The sequence below is a fragment of the Echinops telfairi genome, unplaced genomic scaffold, assembly GCF_000313985.2.
Source record: "Echinops telfairi isolate 266 unplaced genomic scaffold, ASM31398v2 ScPeMD7_7414;HRSCAF=8452, whole genome shotgun sequence".
Lineage (NCBI taxonomy): Eukaryota > Metazoa > Chordata > Mammalia > Afrosoricida > Tenrecidae > Echinops > Echinops telfairi.
The window spans coordinates 808,392-826,159 of record NW_022111314.1 but is presented as its reverse complement, the minus strand read 5'-3'; the positions used below and the strand labels follow the sequence as shown (position 1 = coordinate 826,159).

At 59.5% G+C, this 17,768-nt stretch overlaps 1 protein-coding gene across 6 annotated transcripts in view; it reads right to left on the bottom strand.

Moving 5' to 3' along the window:
* The window catches only part of DIDO1 (death inducer-obliterator 1), a 44,070-nt gene that overhangs the window by 5,483 nt on the left and 20,819 nt on the right, over nt 1–17,768 (bottom strand). For 5 of the 6 annotated variants that reach the window (XM_045296913.1, XM_045296915.1, XM_045296914.1 and 2 more), the window contains exons 5-16: nt 17,378–17,720; nt 16,053–16,265; nt 15,050–15,263; nt 8,037–8,505; nt 7,793–7,952; nt 7,480–7,596; nt 7,272–7,376; nt 6,821–6,956; nt 6,135–6,624; nt 5,719–5,872; nt 5,254–5,343; nt 4,638–4,833 (exon numbers count right to left, since the gene is read on the bottom strand). In XM_045296913.1, the coding sequence (XP_045152848.1) occupies nt 4,638–4,833; nt 5,254–5,343; nt 5,719–5,872; nt 6,135–6,624; nt 6,821–6,956; nt 7,272–7,376; nt 7,480–7,596; nt 7,793–7,952; nt 8,037–8,505; nt 15,050–15,263; nt 16,053–16,265; nt 17,378–17,720 (2,687 nt within the window). The remainder of the gene's footprint in view (nt 1–4,637; nt 4,834–5,253; nt 5,344–5,718; nt 5,873–6,134; nt 6,625–6,820; nt 6,957–7,271; nt 7,377–7,479; nt 7,597–7,792; nt 7,953–8,036; nt 8,506–15,049; nt 15,264–16,052; nt 16,266–17,377; nt 17,721–17,768) is intronic. The other variant, XM_013008136.2, reaches the window with a different exon arrangement.

Genomic DNA, 17,768 nt, shown 5'->3' with positions numbered 1-17,768 from the left:
CACACACACACACACACGGACTAGGGGGAGAGATGGCTACACAGCACCCAGCACGCGCGCACACGGACTCCACAGTCAAAGAGCAAACATCTGATCTCCTGTACAGGAAACCCAATGCCACGCTGGTTGCAGGGTGGGGGGTCGGGGGGGTGGCGCGGAGGGCACCGGGTCCATAGTCCTGCTAGTGGGCAGCTGGGAAAAGACATTTAAAGAGTGACATCACCACACCATGGACTCACGCATGTGCAAAGGGATGGTGGTGTGTTGCACTGGCACCCGCTCCTAATTCCGAGCAGAGGAGGGGAGTAGGAACAGCACTGTGGTGGTGAGCGGTGGCTGAGCCCCGGGAGCCACGACAGCAGTGTGCTGGGGCATCCAGCGCAGACACCCCCAGCTGCACACACCGTGCGAGCTAAAGGCATGCATGCCACCACTGCACAAACGTTTTCCTACGGGGCACAGCCACCCTGCACCGCCCTTCCTGACCCCCCCCAGGAGTCGTCGGCGCCGGGGTAATCTAGCTTCTCACTCAGGGATGGCCGACACATGGGGTCACCTGGATGGCACCTGCTGCTGGTGTCCTAAGGGTGTCACCTGGCAGGCAGGTGCATCAGAGTGGAGATTCCAAAGTTGGCCTTGAGTCCCAGCATCTGACCATGGCCCTGCTGAGAGCCATGGTGGCCAGACTGGCCTGCAGAGGAGGGGTGGGTGGGGCAGAGAGCTGGGCAGGGTAGGAAGTGAACAGTCAGGCAGAAAGCACACCCCCGAGCCTCAGCACCAGGAAGGAAGGCTGAGTCCACTTAAGATGCACACTCCTCTCGAAGCCCAGCTCTGCTCCAGTGTCCCCTAGCTTGTCTGGTCAGCCAGCGGTGCAGCTGGCCTCTCCAGGCAGGTGGTTTGGGCGAGGGGCTCTCAAACTGGCAAAACAGGTTTGTACACAGAGCCCCCAGCTTGGGGCCCAGGGAATCTTTAGAAGGGCAGGTCCACAGTGAGGGTCTGTGGTCCAGTGGCAGGCGAGCTGCGCCAGGCTGGATGCCCTTAGCCAAGGAGTCCCTCCCTCATTACCCAAGTCATCCCCCACCTCACGGGGGCAAAGCTGAGCTTCTCAAGGGCGACCAGGCCGAGAGGGCCCTGTCTGAGTCAAGTTCCAGGCCGGGCAACCACTGTGGCGGCAAAGCTGGGGCAAAGCCTGGCTCGACGGGCCTGGTTTCCAAGGCGTGTGCCCATCATTCCTGCCTTCCTACACTCCGGCATGCCCAGTGGGATGCCAGCCTGTGCTGCCTGTCACTGTGAGGCCAGGACTCATGTTTCCAATGTCTCTAAGGTTGGGTGCCCCAATCTCGAGGTTGCATCTGCACCGAGCTGGGTGAGCCTGTGCCCGCAATTTGGGGCACTCATCTGGGTGGTGCCTCACCCAGGCATCTAAGTGGCAAGTGACACACCCGAGCACTTTGTCAGTGACTTACACGAGGAGCTTCAGAGTGTCAAAAATTGGAATTAGGAGAATGTGACTGGTGGTTCTCTACTAACTTTTTGAAGCCCTTTCTACCATGGACAGAAGAAAACTGATCTGACCAGTTTAGAAGCCGACTGAGCTCAAGGGAGCAGCTCACTTCCATCTGGGGTCCTACACAGCAGCCCTGAGGCAAGCTGCCTGACTTCTGGGTGATGGGAGCCCCACGTCCAAGCAGAAGGCTCCAGCTCTGCTAAGTTGCAGGTTCACCTGGAAAGGGTGTCAGCGGGCTCAGGGAAGGGCCTCTGTCTCCCACAGACCCCTGCTTCATCACTGAGCGGTAAAAGAATGCCGCCTGCCCAGCCCGCCCTGCCTCCTTCAGGGCTGTTGTGCAGAATTTAAATCAAGTGGACAGAAAGCATCAGGGGCTGGACCTTGGAGAGCAGCAGCTAGAATGTGCCGTCCTACTTCTACACATGGGTGCTGACAGCCACGCCCCCCACCCCAAACGAGTAGCTTTGTGTCAGAATGTGCCGGGGCACGCACAGGGGCAGCCTCATGTGGCAGCCAGGGCTGGACTCGCAGGCAAAGCGAGAGAATCAGGGGTGTAGGGAGGCAGCGTGCACCAGTGAACTGGCCAGAACTCTCCAGCTCCAGGACCTGCGTGTGCTCAGGAAGAGGGCCACCCTACTCCCTGCGCAGCCCCCCGACGAGGCTTAGCTTTCTGCAGTCCACTAAGGGCCGACTAGACTTCTTTACCCCAAAGCTATTGAGTGCTGCTCCCCGCCCCCCCTCCGTCTACCTGGCCTGTGCCATTATCCTGCCTTAAACGAGGCCTGTGGAGGGACTGGGCACCAGGCAGGACCTGCACACCTGCTGTGAGAGAGACTGTGTGCGAGTTAAGGAGCAAGGGCAGAGATGGGCAGGGGGCCTTGGGACTGGTGGGCCATGGGGTGGGCACTGGGGGCAACTCCTGGGCTGGCTGGACACCCGCCGCCAGTGGACCTTTGACAGGTGCCCAGGAGCTACCAAACTTCTCATGTGCGAAGAAACACGACCAGTTTCCACAAAGCACTTTATTGATTCTGTGGGGCGCAAGCAGTGCAGTGTGGGCAGTGCGGCTGCTGCCCGCTAACATCTCCGGGCGGGGCTACAGATACACACAGGCGCACCAAGAACTGGCCGGCCGGACCGAGGACACCAGACAGTCTCATGGGGGCGGCGACACCCCTGTGGAGCCAGCAGGCCAGCAGGGGCGTACCAGGGGCCAAGCCCCTTCCTGCCCTTGACCTGACTGGGGACCCTGTCCCCAAGAGATGGGAGGCCCGGGGCTGTGTGCTCAGCGACAACGGCGAGGGCCCCTCAGCTCCCGTCCCGCTCCCAGAGCCCACAGGCTTGGCTGCCCACTCACTGACCTGCCTTGGACAAGGCTCCGGGCAGGCAGGGACAGGGAGGCACGGCAGACGTGCCTCCACTGCGTCCTGAGGAACAGGGTGGGAAGAGGTGGCCTGTTCTCTCCTGCAGCCACCGAGAGACTGTCCCCAAGGTGGAGGCAGCCTCTCCGGTGCTGGTCTCCTTAGCACCCTGCACACGGCCACCGGACCCCTGCACCAGCCGCTCCTCCACGAGGTTCGGGCATGAGTGGGGCTACAGGAGCCCCCCCAAAAGCAGGGAGGCTCCTGTGCTGACTGCTGGGGGCGGGGGGCCTCACGACCAGGCTGCTCCCACACCCATAGTTAAAGGGCTCTGCACAGACGTTAACCTGAATGGGGGGACATAAATACACATACACACACACACACACACACCCTGATGACACGAACGTAAGGTAAGACACATGCACATGCCAGGCACACACAGACAGTGGCCCTGGTGAGGGCCAGCGAGAACGAAGTGTGTGAAGTGTTATGTGCACTTACTGCATCAGGAATGTGAAAGGAAAATTAAATGCCTCCTGCCGAGTCCCCCATGCTGAGAGTGAGAAGTTACTGTGAGGCCTCCAGGTGAGCCGTGGGGCCACCACACCTCTGACCCGTCCTGTTTTGTAACAAGCGGGGCTTGCTCTCTGCAGTGCAGGGAGGCGTGGGCAGCCCTGCTTGAGAAAGTGCTGAGGGTGTGAGAGGGCGCCCTCCTGCTCCCTGTGGACTCTGCCGGTCCAGACAAGAGGCCACCTGGCTAGCCCTACAGCCTCCTGTAAGTAGCTTTCTTCCCTGGGAGGAGCGCCCTTGGACAGCACCTGCGCACAGAGGTCACCTTGGGGCTGACGGGGCTCCTGGAAGAGGCTACTCAGCGTCTGGCGCTTCCTTCCAATGGCCAGCACTCTTCATGGCGCAGTCACCCTGGGCCCTCGGTGACCGCTGGTGTTAGAGGTGACGCGTTGAAGCACTTTGCTTTCCAAGTGGCACTGAAGAACCTACCATCCCAGTCAGTTCCACGGCACCAGTGGGCACAGTTTCACTGGAGCGAATGGCCAGCCCACAGCACCAGGGGCAAGGGAGCTAGCTCTGTCATGGAGCGAGCATGGCCCCAGGAGGGAGCGCACCTGCCCGGGACTGCCGGGCACCTGGAGGAAACACCAGAGGCACAGGGCCTATGCCAGCGCCTGCTCCCAGGACAAAGCCCTTCCATGAGCATTTCACATGCGTTAGAGACAGGAGCGCCACCTTCTAAGCTACATTACCCTCTGTAGAGCCCAGGCTCAAGGAGACACCTGGATGTGGCAGGTGACATTCTCCAACGAAGGTCACAGAGACATCCACTCGGGTGACTGACGCTGACACTAGCCCCACTACTCACCTCTCCACCACGTCCCACAGACCTGAGGTGGCTGCTGTAAAGGCTCGCTTGCCCACCCCCCCAGCCCCCAACCGCAGCACAAGGAGGGCATGGGTGTCAGTGTGAGCATTGAGCTGCCAGCCAGGGCTTGTCTTGACTTCTAGTTCTGCCACGGGAGGCCCCAGGGCGTGCTGTGCTGACCACTCAGCCACACTAGTGTGATGGGCACCTCCCCTCCCCTGCTGGCGTGAACACCCACCAGCTGGTGCTAGCACGGGCAGCTCTCCTGCCCCGCCCCCGAGGGAGGCTCGCTGACCCTGCTTTTCCCCCATGTCCCCAGCCAGCCAGCCTGCCCTGTGCTGAGGGCAGCGGCCCAGCCAATCCGTGCTCAGTGCTGGCGCTTCCTTACCTGGCCCTTCAAAGGGCAAGAGCTTGGACGGCACAGGGTCCTTCGAGCTCAGTGGAATCAGGTAGAGGTCCTTGATGTGCCTGTTATTATTGGCCACGACCCCGAAACGGCCGCGGCTGCTAAAATACGAGTACAGGGAGATGTAGGCCACCTCTTCCTCCTCCGTCGCAGGGTGAAAGCGAATGAGACACAGCTCCTAGGGGCAAGCACAGGGAGGGACACATTGGCTGTCCTGTCAGCGGGCCCAGGAAAGCACCCGCAGAGCTCTAGCTGAATACCACTCTCCGGAGGCCGGGGAGGCCGTCCTGTCCACCCGCAGAGCAGCAGCAGCCTCACTGTCTCCGCGAGGCCTACCGGCCCTGCCTGGGCCCCAGGCGAGCTCTCTTCAAGGGTCCCCTCCAGAACACAAGAGCACGTGTCCTTGGGTGCACCAGAAAGGCGGGTCCCGCCTTAGACCCCAGGGCCACCTGCCCCCCTCCCCGCTCCCCCTCTGCGTTTCTGTTTCAGTGTCACTGCCCCACCCCTCCCAGGAAAGGAGCACCACAGCCACAGGCGCCAGGACCACTGTGTGTGCTGAGACAAGCGGTGCCCCCGCGTCCCCGTGGTGAGCGAGCACCTTAGACACAGAAGACTTGAGCTTGCCGACGTAATCCCAGACAGTCTTAGGCAGGATCCTTCCGCCGATGTGAATCGTGTCGGGCAAGTCCTAAACAAGACCCATGCGGAGTTAATCAATGCCAAAGTGCACCCTGACCAAAACCAACAACAGCCAACAATCCCAAGGCACCAATGAGCCCGAGACTCAAGGACGCCACAGCCACCATCGCCAGCAGCCAGACGGACAGCATGCCTCTGCTTCTCATGAGCAACAATCCACAGCACGCCCACCACCCACCTCTGGCCAAGATCACCCTGAGACCCGCCCGACCATGCCGAAGACTTGTTGCATGGTCCTTGGGACAGAGGATGGGGAGAGGGATTGTCCAGGTCTCTTCCGCCCCTCAGCAGTCTGTTCTGCTGAGGGGCCCAGACACCCGGGTGCTCTGTGCCCAACCAAGTTTAGTGTCACCATGGGCCTCACCTCACTGAGGTAATCAAAACAGCCTGACACCGGATAGGCCTTCGTGACAAATTTCGCCACACTCTGCATGTTGATGAATCCTTTCCAGATGGTGCCCAGCCGAGACAGGAAGAGCGCCGTGTCCCCTTCTGGGGGTGACCTCGACTCTAAGATACTGGGAGACAGACAGGGAGTTCAGCCCGTGGCTCTGGACACGCACCCACCCCCCCAGCCAACAATCCTAATGGATGACTCCCACCATCACACCGGGACAGGCAGACAGCAGACGACCTGGTGCAAGGCACAACCTCCCTGTGTAGGCCCAGCGCCTGCGTGCAGCCCATGTGGCCTAACTTTCAAGGAAAGGGCAGAGCTGCATCCTGGTGACCGCACCCCGGTGTGCCCTCCCTTGGTGTCTTCTCTGCTAGCCCGGCTACCTTGGTTCCGGGGAGGACGACGGCTTGGCCAGGATGGACTTAGGCATCACCACAGAGGGCAGAGCTGGCTTCAGCATGTCTGGTTTGCTTTCTGAGTGGGCATTGTCCAGGACCAGGCCGCTGCTGGGGCGGGCTGCCATGGAGGCTGGTATCGAACTTGGCACAGTCCTGGGGTCTCTGCCAGACACCGTGACTGTGGTAACCACTGGGCCCCCACAGGAGGCCGGGAAGGAGGCAAAGTCCTGCAAGGGAGCCGGCTCCAGGTGGCTGAAACCTGGAGGCTGGTTTCTGTCACCGTCTGCCCGAGGCACCCGCTTGGGCTCGGGGTCCACAGCGCCCTCAGGGGGACTGTTGGGTGCTGCTTCATCAGCTGGAGGCGCAGGCCCTGGTAGGCCGCCGTCATACTGGGACCTGCTGTCGTCTCTCTTCGCTGCCGCCACCGACAGCTTGGGCTTTTTCAGCGCTGGCTCACCATCGGAAGAAACCTGACCTGCACATGGGGAAAGGTCTCTTGAGCTCTCGACACACCGTACCTATCAATGTGCTGCCATTTCCCCGAGCATCAAAAGGAAGCCTGCCAACGTGGGGGTGAATGTTTTCAACACAACACAGCTGCTCCCTAGAGGTGGTTTGAAACAAAATCCCAGCGGCCCCACTTCCGAGGCTGCCCGCCCTACCATGCTCACCTGTGCAGATTCTGCAATTGAGGTCGAACAGATGTGCGCGGTGCTGGGCGGTGGTGTCTCTAAGCATGCTGCTGCAGGCATCCAGCAGGGGGGCACTGCTCCTCTCGGGGGCCACGCGGGCTGCCTCAGGCTGCTCCTGCAACCACAGGAGAGGAGTCCATGGATTACCATCACCTCGCCCCTCCTACACACACACACACACACACACAATTGCCACACCACACACCTGCAGTGAAGAACCAGTCGACACAAGGACTCAGAAAAGACGACAGAGCTACAAGTACACATAAGGGGCTTCGAAACGTTTGTGGACAATGTGTTAGACAAGAAGACTGAAAGGCAGTGGGAATTCCCCAGGACTCTGGAAGCCCCCAGAAGTAGCAGGCAGCCATGCCGAGCTCATGCCTGTCCTCTAGCTCGACATGATCATGTGTGAAGGGGGCAGGCTTACGTCTGAATCCGAAACAGGCGGGGAGTCTTCCAAATCAGGGAGGGGCTCCTGTGGAACGGCCGCCTTTTTGCTTTCGCCGTGCAGTTTGGCTCTGGCCTCTGCCCCCTGACGTGAGAAGAGCACAACTGTGAGCGTCGGCGCACTCGGTGGACATGGCACGCGGCACCCAGCCTGCTGAGGCAGGGCCAGTCTGGCCACGGGCGCTCACCGATTTCGCCGGCCTCTCTCGCCACGAGGACAGCTGCTTGGAAACGAGCTCTTCTGGTCTCATCCTCACAAGCTTCGCCAGCGAGATTTCCTCCCGAAGAACCCGATGGAAGAGTCCCTGCAAACAAAGGCTTCCCGTCAGGCGGGCCCCAGGTGCACGTCTGGGAAGAAGGTGCCTGAGAGGGTGCTTTCTGGTTGGTATGGCGGGCACACAACCCTCTCCTCACCCCATTCCTGGCTGGACCAGGCAGCACGCGCACCACTGGGTGCCACGTCAGGGCGGCAAGATGGCCCGAGCCACCACGCTCACACACCTGGTTCTTTGGGTCCTTGAGGTTGAACATGATGCTGCGGTACTTGCTCTTATAGCGGCTGTCTGTGACCTGAAAGAGTCTGAACATCTCCTTCTCGATGTGGAGGGCCACACGGCCCACCTCATTTTCCGTCATGGTCAGGTCGTCGCTGTCGCTGACTCTGTGGGAGGAAGTAGATGCCGACAGTAAGCTGCTGCACGTGCAGAAGGGCACCCGCTGCACAGAGCCAGGGACCACGGCCCACCTTTTCCACAAGATCTCTTTGAGGGAGCGCCTTATGTTCTGGCGGATCTGCGAGTTGGGCTGTGATGGGGCAGGACCCTCAGCTGCCAGCCGTGCTGGGGAAGGAGAGGCCGCTGGGGCAGATCCCAACATAGGCTTCCGGAGTGAGCCAGCCACAGAAGGGCCGGCTACCTTCTTAGGGCCAGACACTGTCAGCCCTGGCGGCTTGGCAGCAGAGGCACTACCCGTGGGCACAGCCGAGAGCCAGGGCCTCTTCGGTATGGTCCCCTTGAAAGCTGAGGGCAACTTCTTGACCAATGGCTTGGCGGCCGACATGTGAGCAAAAGCAGGCGACCTCTTTGGGACAAACTTTCCAGGCGTGGCGGAAGGCTGCTTGCTGAGCGTGGGGCCCGACGGAGCCACTTTCTTGTTGGGGACTGTCACCGCAGCAACTGCTGTCTTCTCCCTCGGCCTCTGTTCATCCTTCACAGCTGCAAGGGAACCAGACAGAGGGTCTCAGCGTCCAGCACCCAGGCCCTCCACTAAGCCAGCAAGAGCAGACCCGGGGCTAGCCCCATGAGGGAGTGCCCCGAGGAAAGGGGCTCTACAGTGATGACGACATTCTGGACAGGTGGGAAAGGAAGGAGGGCTGCCAGTGACAACTAAACCATTTCACAAAGAAAAGTTCTCTCTCTCTTGTGGAAACCACACTTCTATCTCACCTGGAAAACTGTTACCAAATCCCTCGGTTTAAAGACAGCAAATTCATACCATTTCTGTAAACCTGTTACAAAGTGCGGCCCTGAAAAGGTCAAAGGACCAAGTCTTCCTCCACACCCGTCCTCCCAAAGTAGCCCCCCAGGCCGAGTCCTGGGCTAGCGGGGACACGAAATGAGCACAGATGACATCACCAGCATACAGTGACACACTGGCAGACAAGAGGAAAGCCAACTCCGTTGAAAACCGGATGTAGGAACTGAGCCATGCGATCACAGCAACAGTTCAAAGGCCCTCTGTAGCTGCACTCTCAGAGGGTGACCAGGCAGAAGAAGCAAGAGCTTCCGGCCTGAGGGCGGCATGGCCCAGGGCCAACTTGAGGCCCTTTCCAAAGGTCTGCTAGTAAAAGGGAGGGTAGCATGGCTTAGCCCTGCATCAGTCCCCAAGGGGACTGCCACTAAGGGTTGGTCCCCACCAGTAAGCAGGGAGGGCCCCACACGGACAGGACCCCTGCCACTTCACAGGGATTCAATTACCCCTCCTCCTACCATGGGCTGGCCTCCAAGAGGCTGAGGGTGGAACTTACAGGGCTACACAAATGAGGACCAGCAGCCCAGGCTTTGAGTTCCCTCCTCAGCCAGGCAGGGGCCCAGAATGACCGCGCTTGGGCTTTCTCAGGCAGCGTGGGTGGACTTCTCTGCCCTCAGCAGAATCACTCAACAGCAACAAGTCACAGAGGGCCAACTCCCAGGCCTTGCCCAACCCTTGCTGCCATGCAGACCCCACCTCCCTCCCGCCCTCAGAACCACCCAAACCAGGAACACCTGGGCAGTACACAAAAACCATTCTTTACCACCCCTGACAAGTGTCTGTACCTGTGCAGAGCCTGTTCATCAGAGCAGGGTGCACACCTGAGCAGGCCCCACCCACACCTGAAAGATCACAGGTTCACAGTACCAAACTTGATGTGCGGGTGCCTGATGGGGTGTTGAAGGGGAAGGTATGAAAACATAAGGCTCAGCAAAGTAGCAGTGCTGGGTGAGGGTGCCCAGAGGTATTGCTGTTGCAGGGACCCCCACCCATCCCCTAGCCCAGGTGAGGCAACAGCCACCTTTTACCCCCACGTGGCAGTTGTGGGTTAGCAGTGAGCTTTCAACCCTGAGCAGTGGGCCTAATGTTTCCTGAAGCCCCAGGAAACACCACTCTGTAGCATGACATCTGCAGGGGGGCTGCAGGTACCCTCACCCCCACAGGACACAAATATGCTCACTTCAACCAAGTCAGGCAGTTTCAGCAGCGGTGCCCCAGAAAGCGAGAACCCCCAGCAGGGCTTCCAGTGCACCTGATCACAACGTCTGGCTTTCAGAGCCTCCTGGGGGAGGGGCCCACCGCTGCTCTAAGTCCCTCATCACCTCTCACTGCTGGGGAAATGGGCCCCTCTAGCGAATGTCTCAAGTGGGTGTCCCACCACACACCCCATTGGCAGGCTCCATCCTGGGAGGCAACACTAGGATACCCACCAGGAGATAAACAGCCCAAGCTGAGGGTCACCTACCAGTCCCCCCTGAACCCACTCCTGCCCTGTACCCAAGTGTGCAGGAGGACAAGGAGTCACTGTAACTAGCCAGGTATATCCACTTCAGAAAAGCAAGGGCCACCTCACTCAACAGAGGTGGCTGTCGCTTTGTCCTCCTCTGGGCAACACGGCTGTGCTCCAACTGGCCAGCAGGGGGCTGCCCAGGCCTAACTTAGGTCACTGAAGGCAGGGCCAGCCTGCCCGCACACTGCCAGCTGTCGTTCATCCTGGCCAGAGCCCACCCAGCAGTTTGCACCAGGGATGCCTGCCGTCCTGGTGCAGCTTCAGAGCTGAGCACCCTCTGGGGGCCGGGCTGAAGCTCCGCCACAGGTGGGAAAAGCTGCCCCACCGGCCCTGGCTGGATTAAGCTGGTTTCTGCCTAAACCTGATTATAAGGCATAAAGCTCTCAGTGAGCCGACATGGCAGGGTGGACGCTGCCATGCCTCTTTTCCCAACTAGTGAGAACCCCAGTATTTGGTTGGTGAGTGAGGGTGCTCACCACCGCTGGGTGGAGCCCAAGGGCCTGCAGCATGAACAGGTCTGCTCTGGGGTGCCGAGAAGGGGCTGGTTTGGTAGAACAATAGTGGCCTGCCTGCTCTGCGGGGGAACCCATGCCCCAGTCACCTAGGCTTTGGTGGGTACTCTTCAGATCGCTCCTGCTGCCCATGCACCAACTTAGGGCCACGACAATGCTGGGTCCCTCCAAGCTATGGACTAGACACCACACAGCCCCACAGGGACTTTTCCTGAACAGTGAGTGCTGCCTTTAAAGCGGACCAAGAGGCCTCTGCAGCATGAAGGTACAGCCAGCTTCAACTGCTCTGGCCCAGCGAGTCCTGACAAGCCTCTTCTGGGAAGAGGACAGATAATGGACAATACACCCAAAGGGCCCCCCCCAACCTGGCCTGTGCTGTTTTGAGGACGGGGTGTCAGGTGCTGTTAGCGTGGCCTGATACTGGAGATACTGGCAGGTGTCTTCACTGAGACCCGGCACACAGCCTCTGACCCAGGTGCAGTGACCATCCCCTCAACCTCACTGCTCCCCAGCAGACGTTTCCTAATGTGGGAGTCCAGGCAGCTCCTGCTCCTCTCAAACTACCCAAATGAATTACTCTTCTAAACTATAAACCGGATGTTTTTAAACCAGAAAGCATGGATAATTCCCAAGTAGTACTCAAGGTGGCACTAGAGTCCCCTGCCACGTTTGGGGAGCATGTAACACTGGGCAGGGCCCTCAGTGCATGCTAACCCAGTTGCTTACACTTATGCTGTGGGGAGGGGGAAGCACAACACCCCAAACTTACAAGCCCAGCATGCCTCTGGGGCACAGGTATGTAGTGTCACTCAGCTTTGAGTTCTGACTGGATTCATGGGGGGCAGGGTAGACTGCGCTTGAGGTGAACAGGCTTTTCACTAAGCATGGCTACAGCAGGAGTCGCCAGGACGGGTGTGGACCCCAGGCTTGTGAGGAGCTGCTGTGCGCTCCCAGGCCGGAATTAAGCAGCTTGACCATTAGTCTCCACTTCAACCAACACCCTCTGCACCTAAGCGGCTCACTCTCTAGCCCAGTGAGAAGAGCGTGCTCAGACAGCTGGGTTGCCTCCCTCACCCCCCCACCCCAAAAGCTCTGGTAGCGCTGTAGGTGAGTGTTGCTCCCATCAAGATCTAGTGCTGGGAACTGGAACCAACCAGATGGCAGTGCTTGGGGTCCCCTGGAACTGCAGACGGGAGGCACAGGCAGCCGGTTCCCGGTCTTCTCATGGAACTCTTCCAGGCTTGGGGCGAGGAAAAGCCACCCAACTGCCTTTTAAATCAACACAAGCGGCAAACATCCCTCACCAGCTCTGTCTGTCCCCATTTCCACAAGGATACAACTGTATGCATGTTGTTGTGTTACAAAGAAGCCACATGTCCACCCTCTCACCACACGCATGGATACCTGGCCTGGTTCCCGGGCAGCAGTGGCTCTGCGCCGTGCAGCACCATGAGGAACAGGTGGTCAGCTGGGTCAAGCAGTCCAAGTCCAAGGCCACCCGCTCTAGAGGGCTGCCTGTGTGCACCTTGTCTGCAGCGGGGGCCTGTTCGTAGGCCCAGTGCTCTAGGCATCAGGTTGTTCTTTGAGCACACAGGCAACACTCTGAAGACCCTCAGGCGCCCACTGCATGCTCATCACGCGAAGCTGGTGAAGGGCAGTTGGGGCTTTCCCTCTAGCTTGGACTTGATTTGCCAATGCTCCCCCGTGCTCATGCACCCCAGAGCACATCCCACCCCCTCCAGCAGGATTTTCAGTTGGGGGTGTTTGTGACTGAATGACTGTCCTCTCCTGGAGCCCCCTCAAGCAGTCCGGCTTTCCCACTTTAGTCCCCAACACGAGGGGACATGGACGGGGGAACCCTCTCTGTCCAAGGGAAGGTCACAGGGGCACCCGCATCCCATGTCAAAATCCCAAAGCGCGTGGCTGCTCCAGAAACAAGCCTTCACAAGTGGGGGGGGGGGGGACGAGGAGCGGGAGACAAGATGCCTTCACACGGTCCGCTGGAGGCACAGGGCTTCCTTCTATACGTGTGCCAGGAACAGGACAGCCATCCTTATTTGAGGCAGAGTGGGGCATGTGCCCGAACAGTGTCCCCAACACTCCCAGGAGCCCTCCTGCAGTCTCATGGGGATCCAGGGCAGATGCAGACTGTGGCCACTGCGCGCTCTCACTGTGGGTGTTTTCAGAGTACAGAGCTGCAGGGAGCGCAGTTCATCAAAGAGCGGGTCCGGGTGGCGCACCCCTCAAGGCACTGCTTCCTCCTGGGGCCACAGGGCTGTGTGCAGTCCCCACCCCCCCTTGCTGCCCAGCTGGCCCCAACCCTGCTGGGTGGACAGGTGGGTTAGGGAGGGCACAGGATGGCCCCATCTCTGCTGGGTGGACAGGTGGCTTAGGGAGGGCACAGGATGGCCCCATCTCTGCTGGGTGGACAGGTGGGTTAGGGAGGGCACAGGATGGCCCCATCTCTGCTAGGTGGACAGGTGGCTTAGGGAGGGACCCAGAGCTGCTACTCAGCTACTCACCAGCGTCCATTGAGCTCCCTCACCAATGGCCCTACTCTCCTCCCCGTCCTTTGAGAAGCTGGCAGCTCTGGGACAATAACCGACGAGAAGCAGAGCTCAGGTGCACTGCCTCAGGTGTGGGCGGAGCGCTTACTCTCAGCCTGTGCATGACCATGCCGGGCAGCCTGATCAGCCACCCATCTGTCCCCAGCTCCTCTGTGCGCCTCCACTGAGGAGCAGGGTGCGGGAAGTGTTGGAATGGTCAAAGGAGAGCCTTGGGGAGGGAATCAGGCCCCCTCTCAAAGTCCTGCTCCAGCCCCTGTAAGGCAGGGAGTGGGCTTTGTGGGCCGGGCCAGGGCTGTCCTGTGCTCCCATCAATGCCTCCTACAGAGCCGTGCCTGGAGTCTCAGGACAGTGCCCAGGGAGCTGCCACTCCTGTGGTATGGTCCAGGCGTCCTATCTTCTGTACGTGCCTACAGCCAACTTTATGCCCTCCTCTAGCACAGCAGTCAGATGTGGCCCCCAGCCCGCCAGGTTCTAAGGCATGCTCATTACTGTTGAAAAGGGCAGCTCCCTTTGTAGAGGTGGGGACTGGGTGGGACCCCATAGGTGTGTGTGAGCATGAGATGCTGTGCAGACCCCTGGGTGTGTGCTGAGGCTCCCTGTGGGGCTCCAACAGCCCCCAACCTGCAGCTCAGAGGCCCACCTCAGCAGGTAGCCAGCTGACACTGGCACCTAGATGGTGGTTTACAGCTACTTCTAAAGCTACCTTCACGAGCAGCCCCTACCCCCATGATGGGTCAAAGGGCTGACTGGAGGATGGATCCAGGGGACACGATGCCACAGGTACACGATGGACAGTGCCCACAGCAATAGGCCTGAAATACGTGTCCACACCAAGAGCCTTAGGGACCCAGGCTGAGCAGCACTAGCAGCTTGAGTGCTTAGTGCAGAACGGCACGGGGCTACATGGTCTGAGGTGGCTTCATTTAATGTAATGGGGGTGGGGTGGGGATGGGGTACAGAACTTGCAACAGTGCTAACATGCAAAAGAGGGCCAGCGGACAGCCCCACCTGAGGGCCCAGCCCCTGAAGACTTACCTGCAGGACAGAAAGCACACCACTCATCCCCCATGGTGCACAGGAAGCAGCAGAACCTCAGGTGTGTGTCTGTGTAGGTGTGTAGTGTGTGAGCGGGACATGAAAAGAACATCTGCCTGTCCACCACTCACAAGGGGGACCAGCACCAGGTGCAGCCCTGCAAGCCAGTACCTGCGGATGTGCTGCTCGGCTGCTGCTGGGTGGACAGTGTGGCTCCTGTCGGCACACATACTTACCAAGCCTGACAAGAGAGCTAACAAGAGAGAGCATGTGTATGTGTGTATTTGTAAGAGACAGATAAGATAGACAGACAGATAGACAGACAGACAGACAGACAGACAGACAGACAGAGGAAGCTACCAATGGAAGCTACCCTCGCCACCCTGGTGAAAACCCAGCAGTGAGGCTGGCTCAGCTAGCTCAGCCCTAGGGAAAATGGGATGAAGTCCACAGCCTCAGATGCTCAGTGAGGGCTAGCTCCAATTTTTGGAGGTGTAGTGAGCACTTAAACTGGACAGTATGGGCTGCATTCCCAGCCTGGGCAGCCCTGGGGTGGGCTCTCCCAGGACGGGAAGGCCCGAGGCTACCCCCAGGAGATACATACATTTACACAACAGGGATGCCGAACTAGCAGCAGTCTTTTCTGGTTTTACAGCATTGTAATTGTGGTCGCTGGCCCAGGACGGTGTGCTGCTCTCAGGGGTGGCCTCCATAGCCAGCGTGTCGCTCCTCACAGGCGCCACGGCCATCTTCTTTGCAACGCCCTCCTTTTTGTCTGGAGCAGGTCTCTTGGGAGCAGGAGAAACTCGAACGCCTGCCTGAATAGCCAGTGAAAGCGCCATCACTGAGGCGCAGGAAGGCCCCCTTCACTGCAGGGCCAGCACCCAATCTCCCCTCTCCCCGTGGGCACCCCAAGTAGAGCTTCCGTACCCCACCCACCCAGGTCTAATAGTCCGTTCTTGCTGCCCAGTGCTCCACCAGGTCAGAGTAGCCAAGTGGGTGTGGAAAAGGATCGAAGATAGGCAGGAGCCTGTGGCTTGTGTGGACCATGGTCCTGCAGCAGTGTCCCGTTGGTCCACAGCGATGCCAAGCAACAAGGATGCACCATGTGGCCTTGACCCCCCAGCACTTGGTCGCCATGCCACACGGCACCCTAAGCATTTAAACTAATGAAGGAGGCCTGGTGGACACCAGGAGGCAGGCTATGCCCACTCAGCAGCAGGCCAGTCTGTTGTCCCCAGGGAGGCAGGGTGTGGGAGGGGCCATAGGTCGGAGCAAGTCTGGAAGGGAAGCCAATGCTTACCAGACCCCACCTACCATGCCCGAGGATACCACCTCTGCTAACTACAAGGGTCCCTGGTGCTTCCTGGAGAGTGAGCTGTGTGCCTGGAGCAGTCCCAGCCCTCACCTAGGGGAGCCAGGACAGCAAGGCCCACAGCTGCTCCTACTCCCAGGCCGAAGAGGAGACGGCATCTACCACCTGCCTCCACATGCGTCTTGGGGGATGGGTGGGGGGTGTCCCTCCATCCTGGACGCAGGGCATAAGTCACATGGAAGCACTTCTCTCCGTGCCCTGCTGACCCTGCCAAGAAGACGGGTCAGCTTACCTGGACGCTGCACTTCAGGAGGCCGAACTTTTCAGGTTTCAGCTTGGGCTTCTCCTTCACTTTGGGCTTCTGCTCTTTTCCTGAGCTCAGGAACTTCATGGTGGCTGCAGCGTGCTTCAGAATGCAGTCGTTGCTGCAGTACACGGAGTCAGGCTGGGCAACATTGGGACACCCAGGGCCAATGCACTTTGAGGCCCCAGGAGCCTCGGCGACCTGCAGAAAGAGAAATGGGGCTCGCTGCGCCGCACCAGTGTCCAGAGAACGAGGCCTCCTTTTAATCCCAAGGTGTGGGGAGCCCTGTATTTTAATGGGCTCACACGTTGGCTCAACAGGGAGGGCCCCAAACATATCGCAGCCACGTGGGGAAGCCTCCCTCAGGCCAGTGTTGGGCACGGCTGAGATAAGCCCAGAGGCGTCCTGGAGCTGCACAGCAGCCTTGCATGGAAGGCTCCCACAAGAAGGGCCTGACCGAACCAGGCGTGGGGCTGGCACGTGGAGTCAAGGACACTTCTCACCGGCTCTGCAAAGGGCTGCCAAACTGTGAGGGCCACGTAATGAACAGCCACGAAAAGCATGAAATCCCAGCTTGGTACAGAGCCTGGCAGAGAGCGCCGAGGGCACCTGCCACCCCAGGGTCTCGAGAGTGGGCCGTGGGCCCCGGCGAGTCACTAGGACAGTCTCACAGCGGCAGGAGGAGCCTCCTCAGCGCCTGCTGGCCCGTCCCTCTCCACCCTGGCCCCAGCTTAGTTCTGTGACTAAGCAAGCGAGGCAAACGCTCCTCTCCACAGAAGCCAAGCCCCCGGACATCAAGTTCAGGCTTAGTTCCTACCACCTAGACAAACAGGATGTACTGGGCCATGACATGTCCTACCTGGGGCACTGTCGGGTGCTGGTACCACTTCACCCACAGCCTGAAGGGCTGAACACTGAGCCGCTGTCCACCCAGCGCCGCTAAGGGACGGGCAGGGTTTGGGGCCCTGGGTGGAGGGTGGGCACATGGGTGGCAGAGTGGTGCTCCTGTGCCTGTTCACACAGCAGCTACTCCCCCAGGTGATCAGTGCTTCTCAGGAGAGCAGTATCTCGTGGGTGAGACAGGGAGCTTTGTTAACTACCATCACGAGCCGAGGGGACTATTGAAAAAGCAGTCACTTCACAGAGACCAGCAAGTAGCTAACTGTGCAGGAGGCAGGCAAGCTATCCCTGATGCTGTCAGCAGGGGACACGACAGCGGTGGCCCCACTCTCCCCAGTGCCCAGCCCTCGTGACCTAAGCCGTGTCCTAGGCCTATAGGTTGGAGCCCCACCTGCCCAGCCCTGAGCGTTTACCTCTGTGGACCAATGACTCACAGGCTGGAATATCTTGAGCTTTTTCTTGCCACTGGGGTTTGCCGCTTTCTCAATGCGACCCTTGATCCCTTGGTCTTCACTGGACTTCTGCTCGACTGTCCCTATGCTGGTGAAGTCAGTGCCATCTACCCGGCCAAACCGCTGTGTGGCTTCCTGCTGGTCTGAGTCCCGGGCATCTCCCTCATCCTGCCCTTGCAGAAGGGTGCAGTTGGGGCAGATGTAATCCTCCCCGTTCCTCTCCAGAAGCCTCCCTCGTGCCTCAGAGATGCCCACACAGTCACCGTGAAACCACTCTTCGCAGCGGTCACAGCAGATCATGAACCTGCAGTCAGAAGGGAAGGCAGCAGGGTCAGGGGGCCACTCAGAAGAC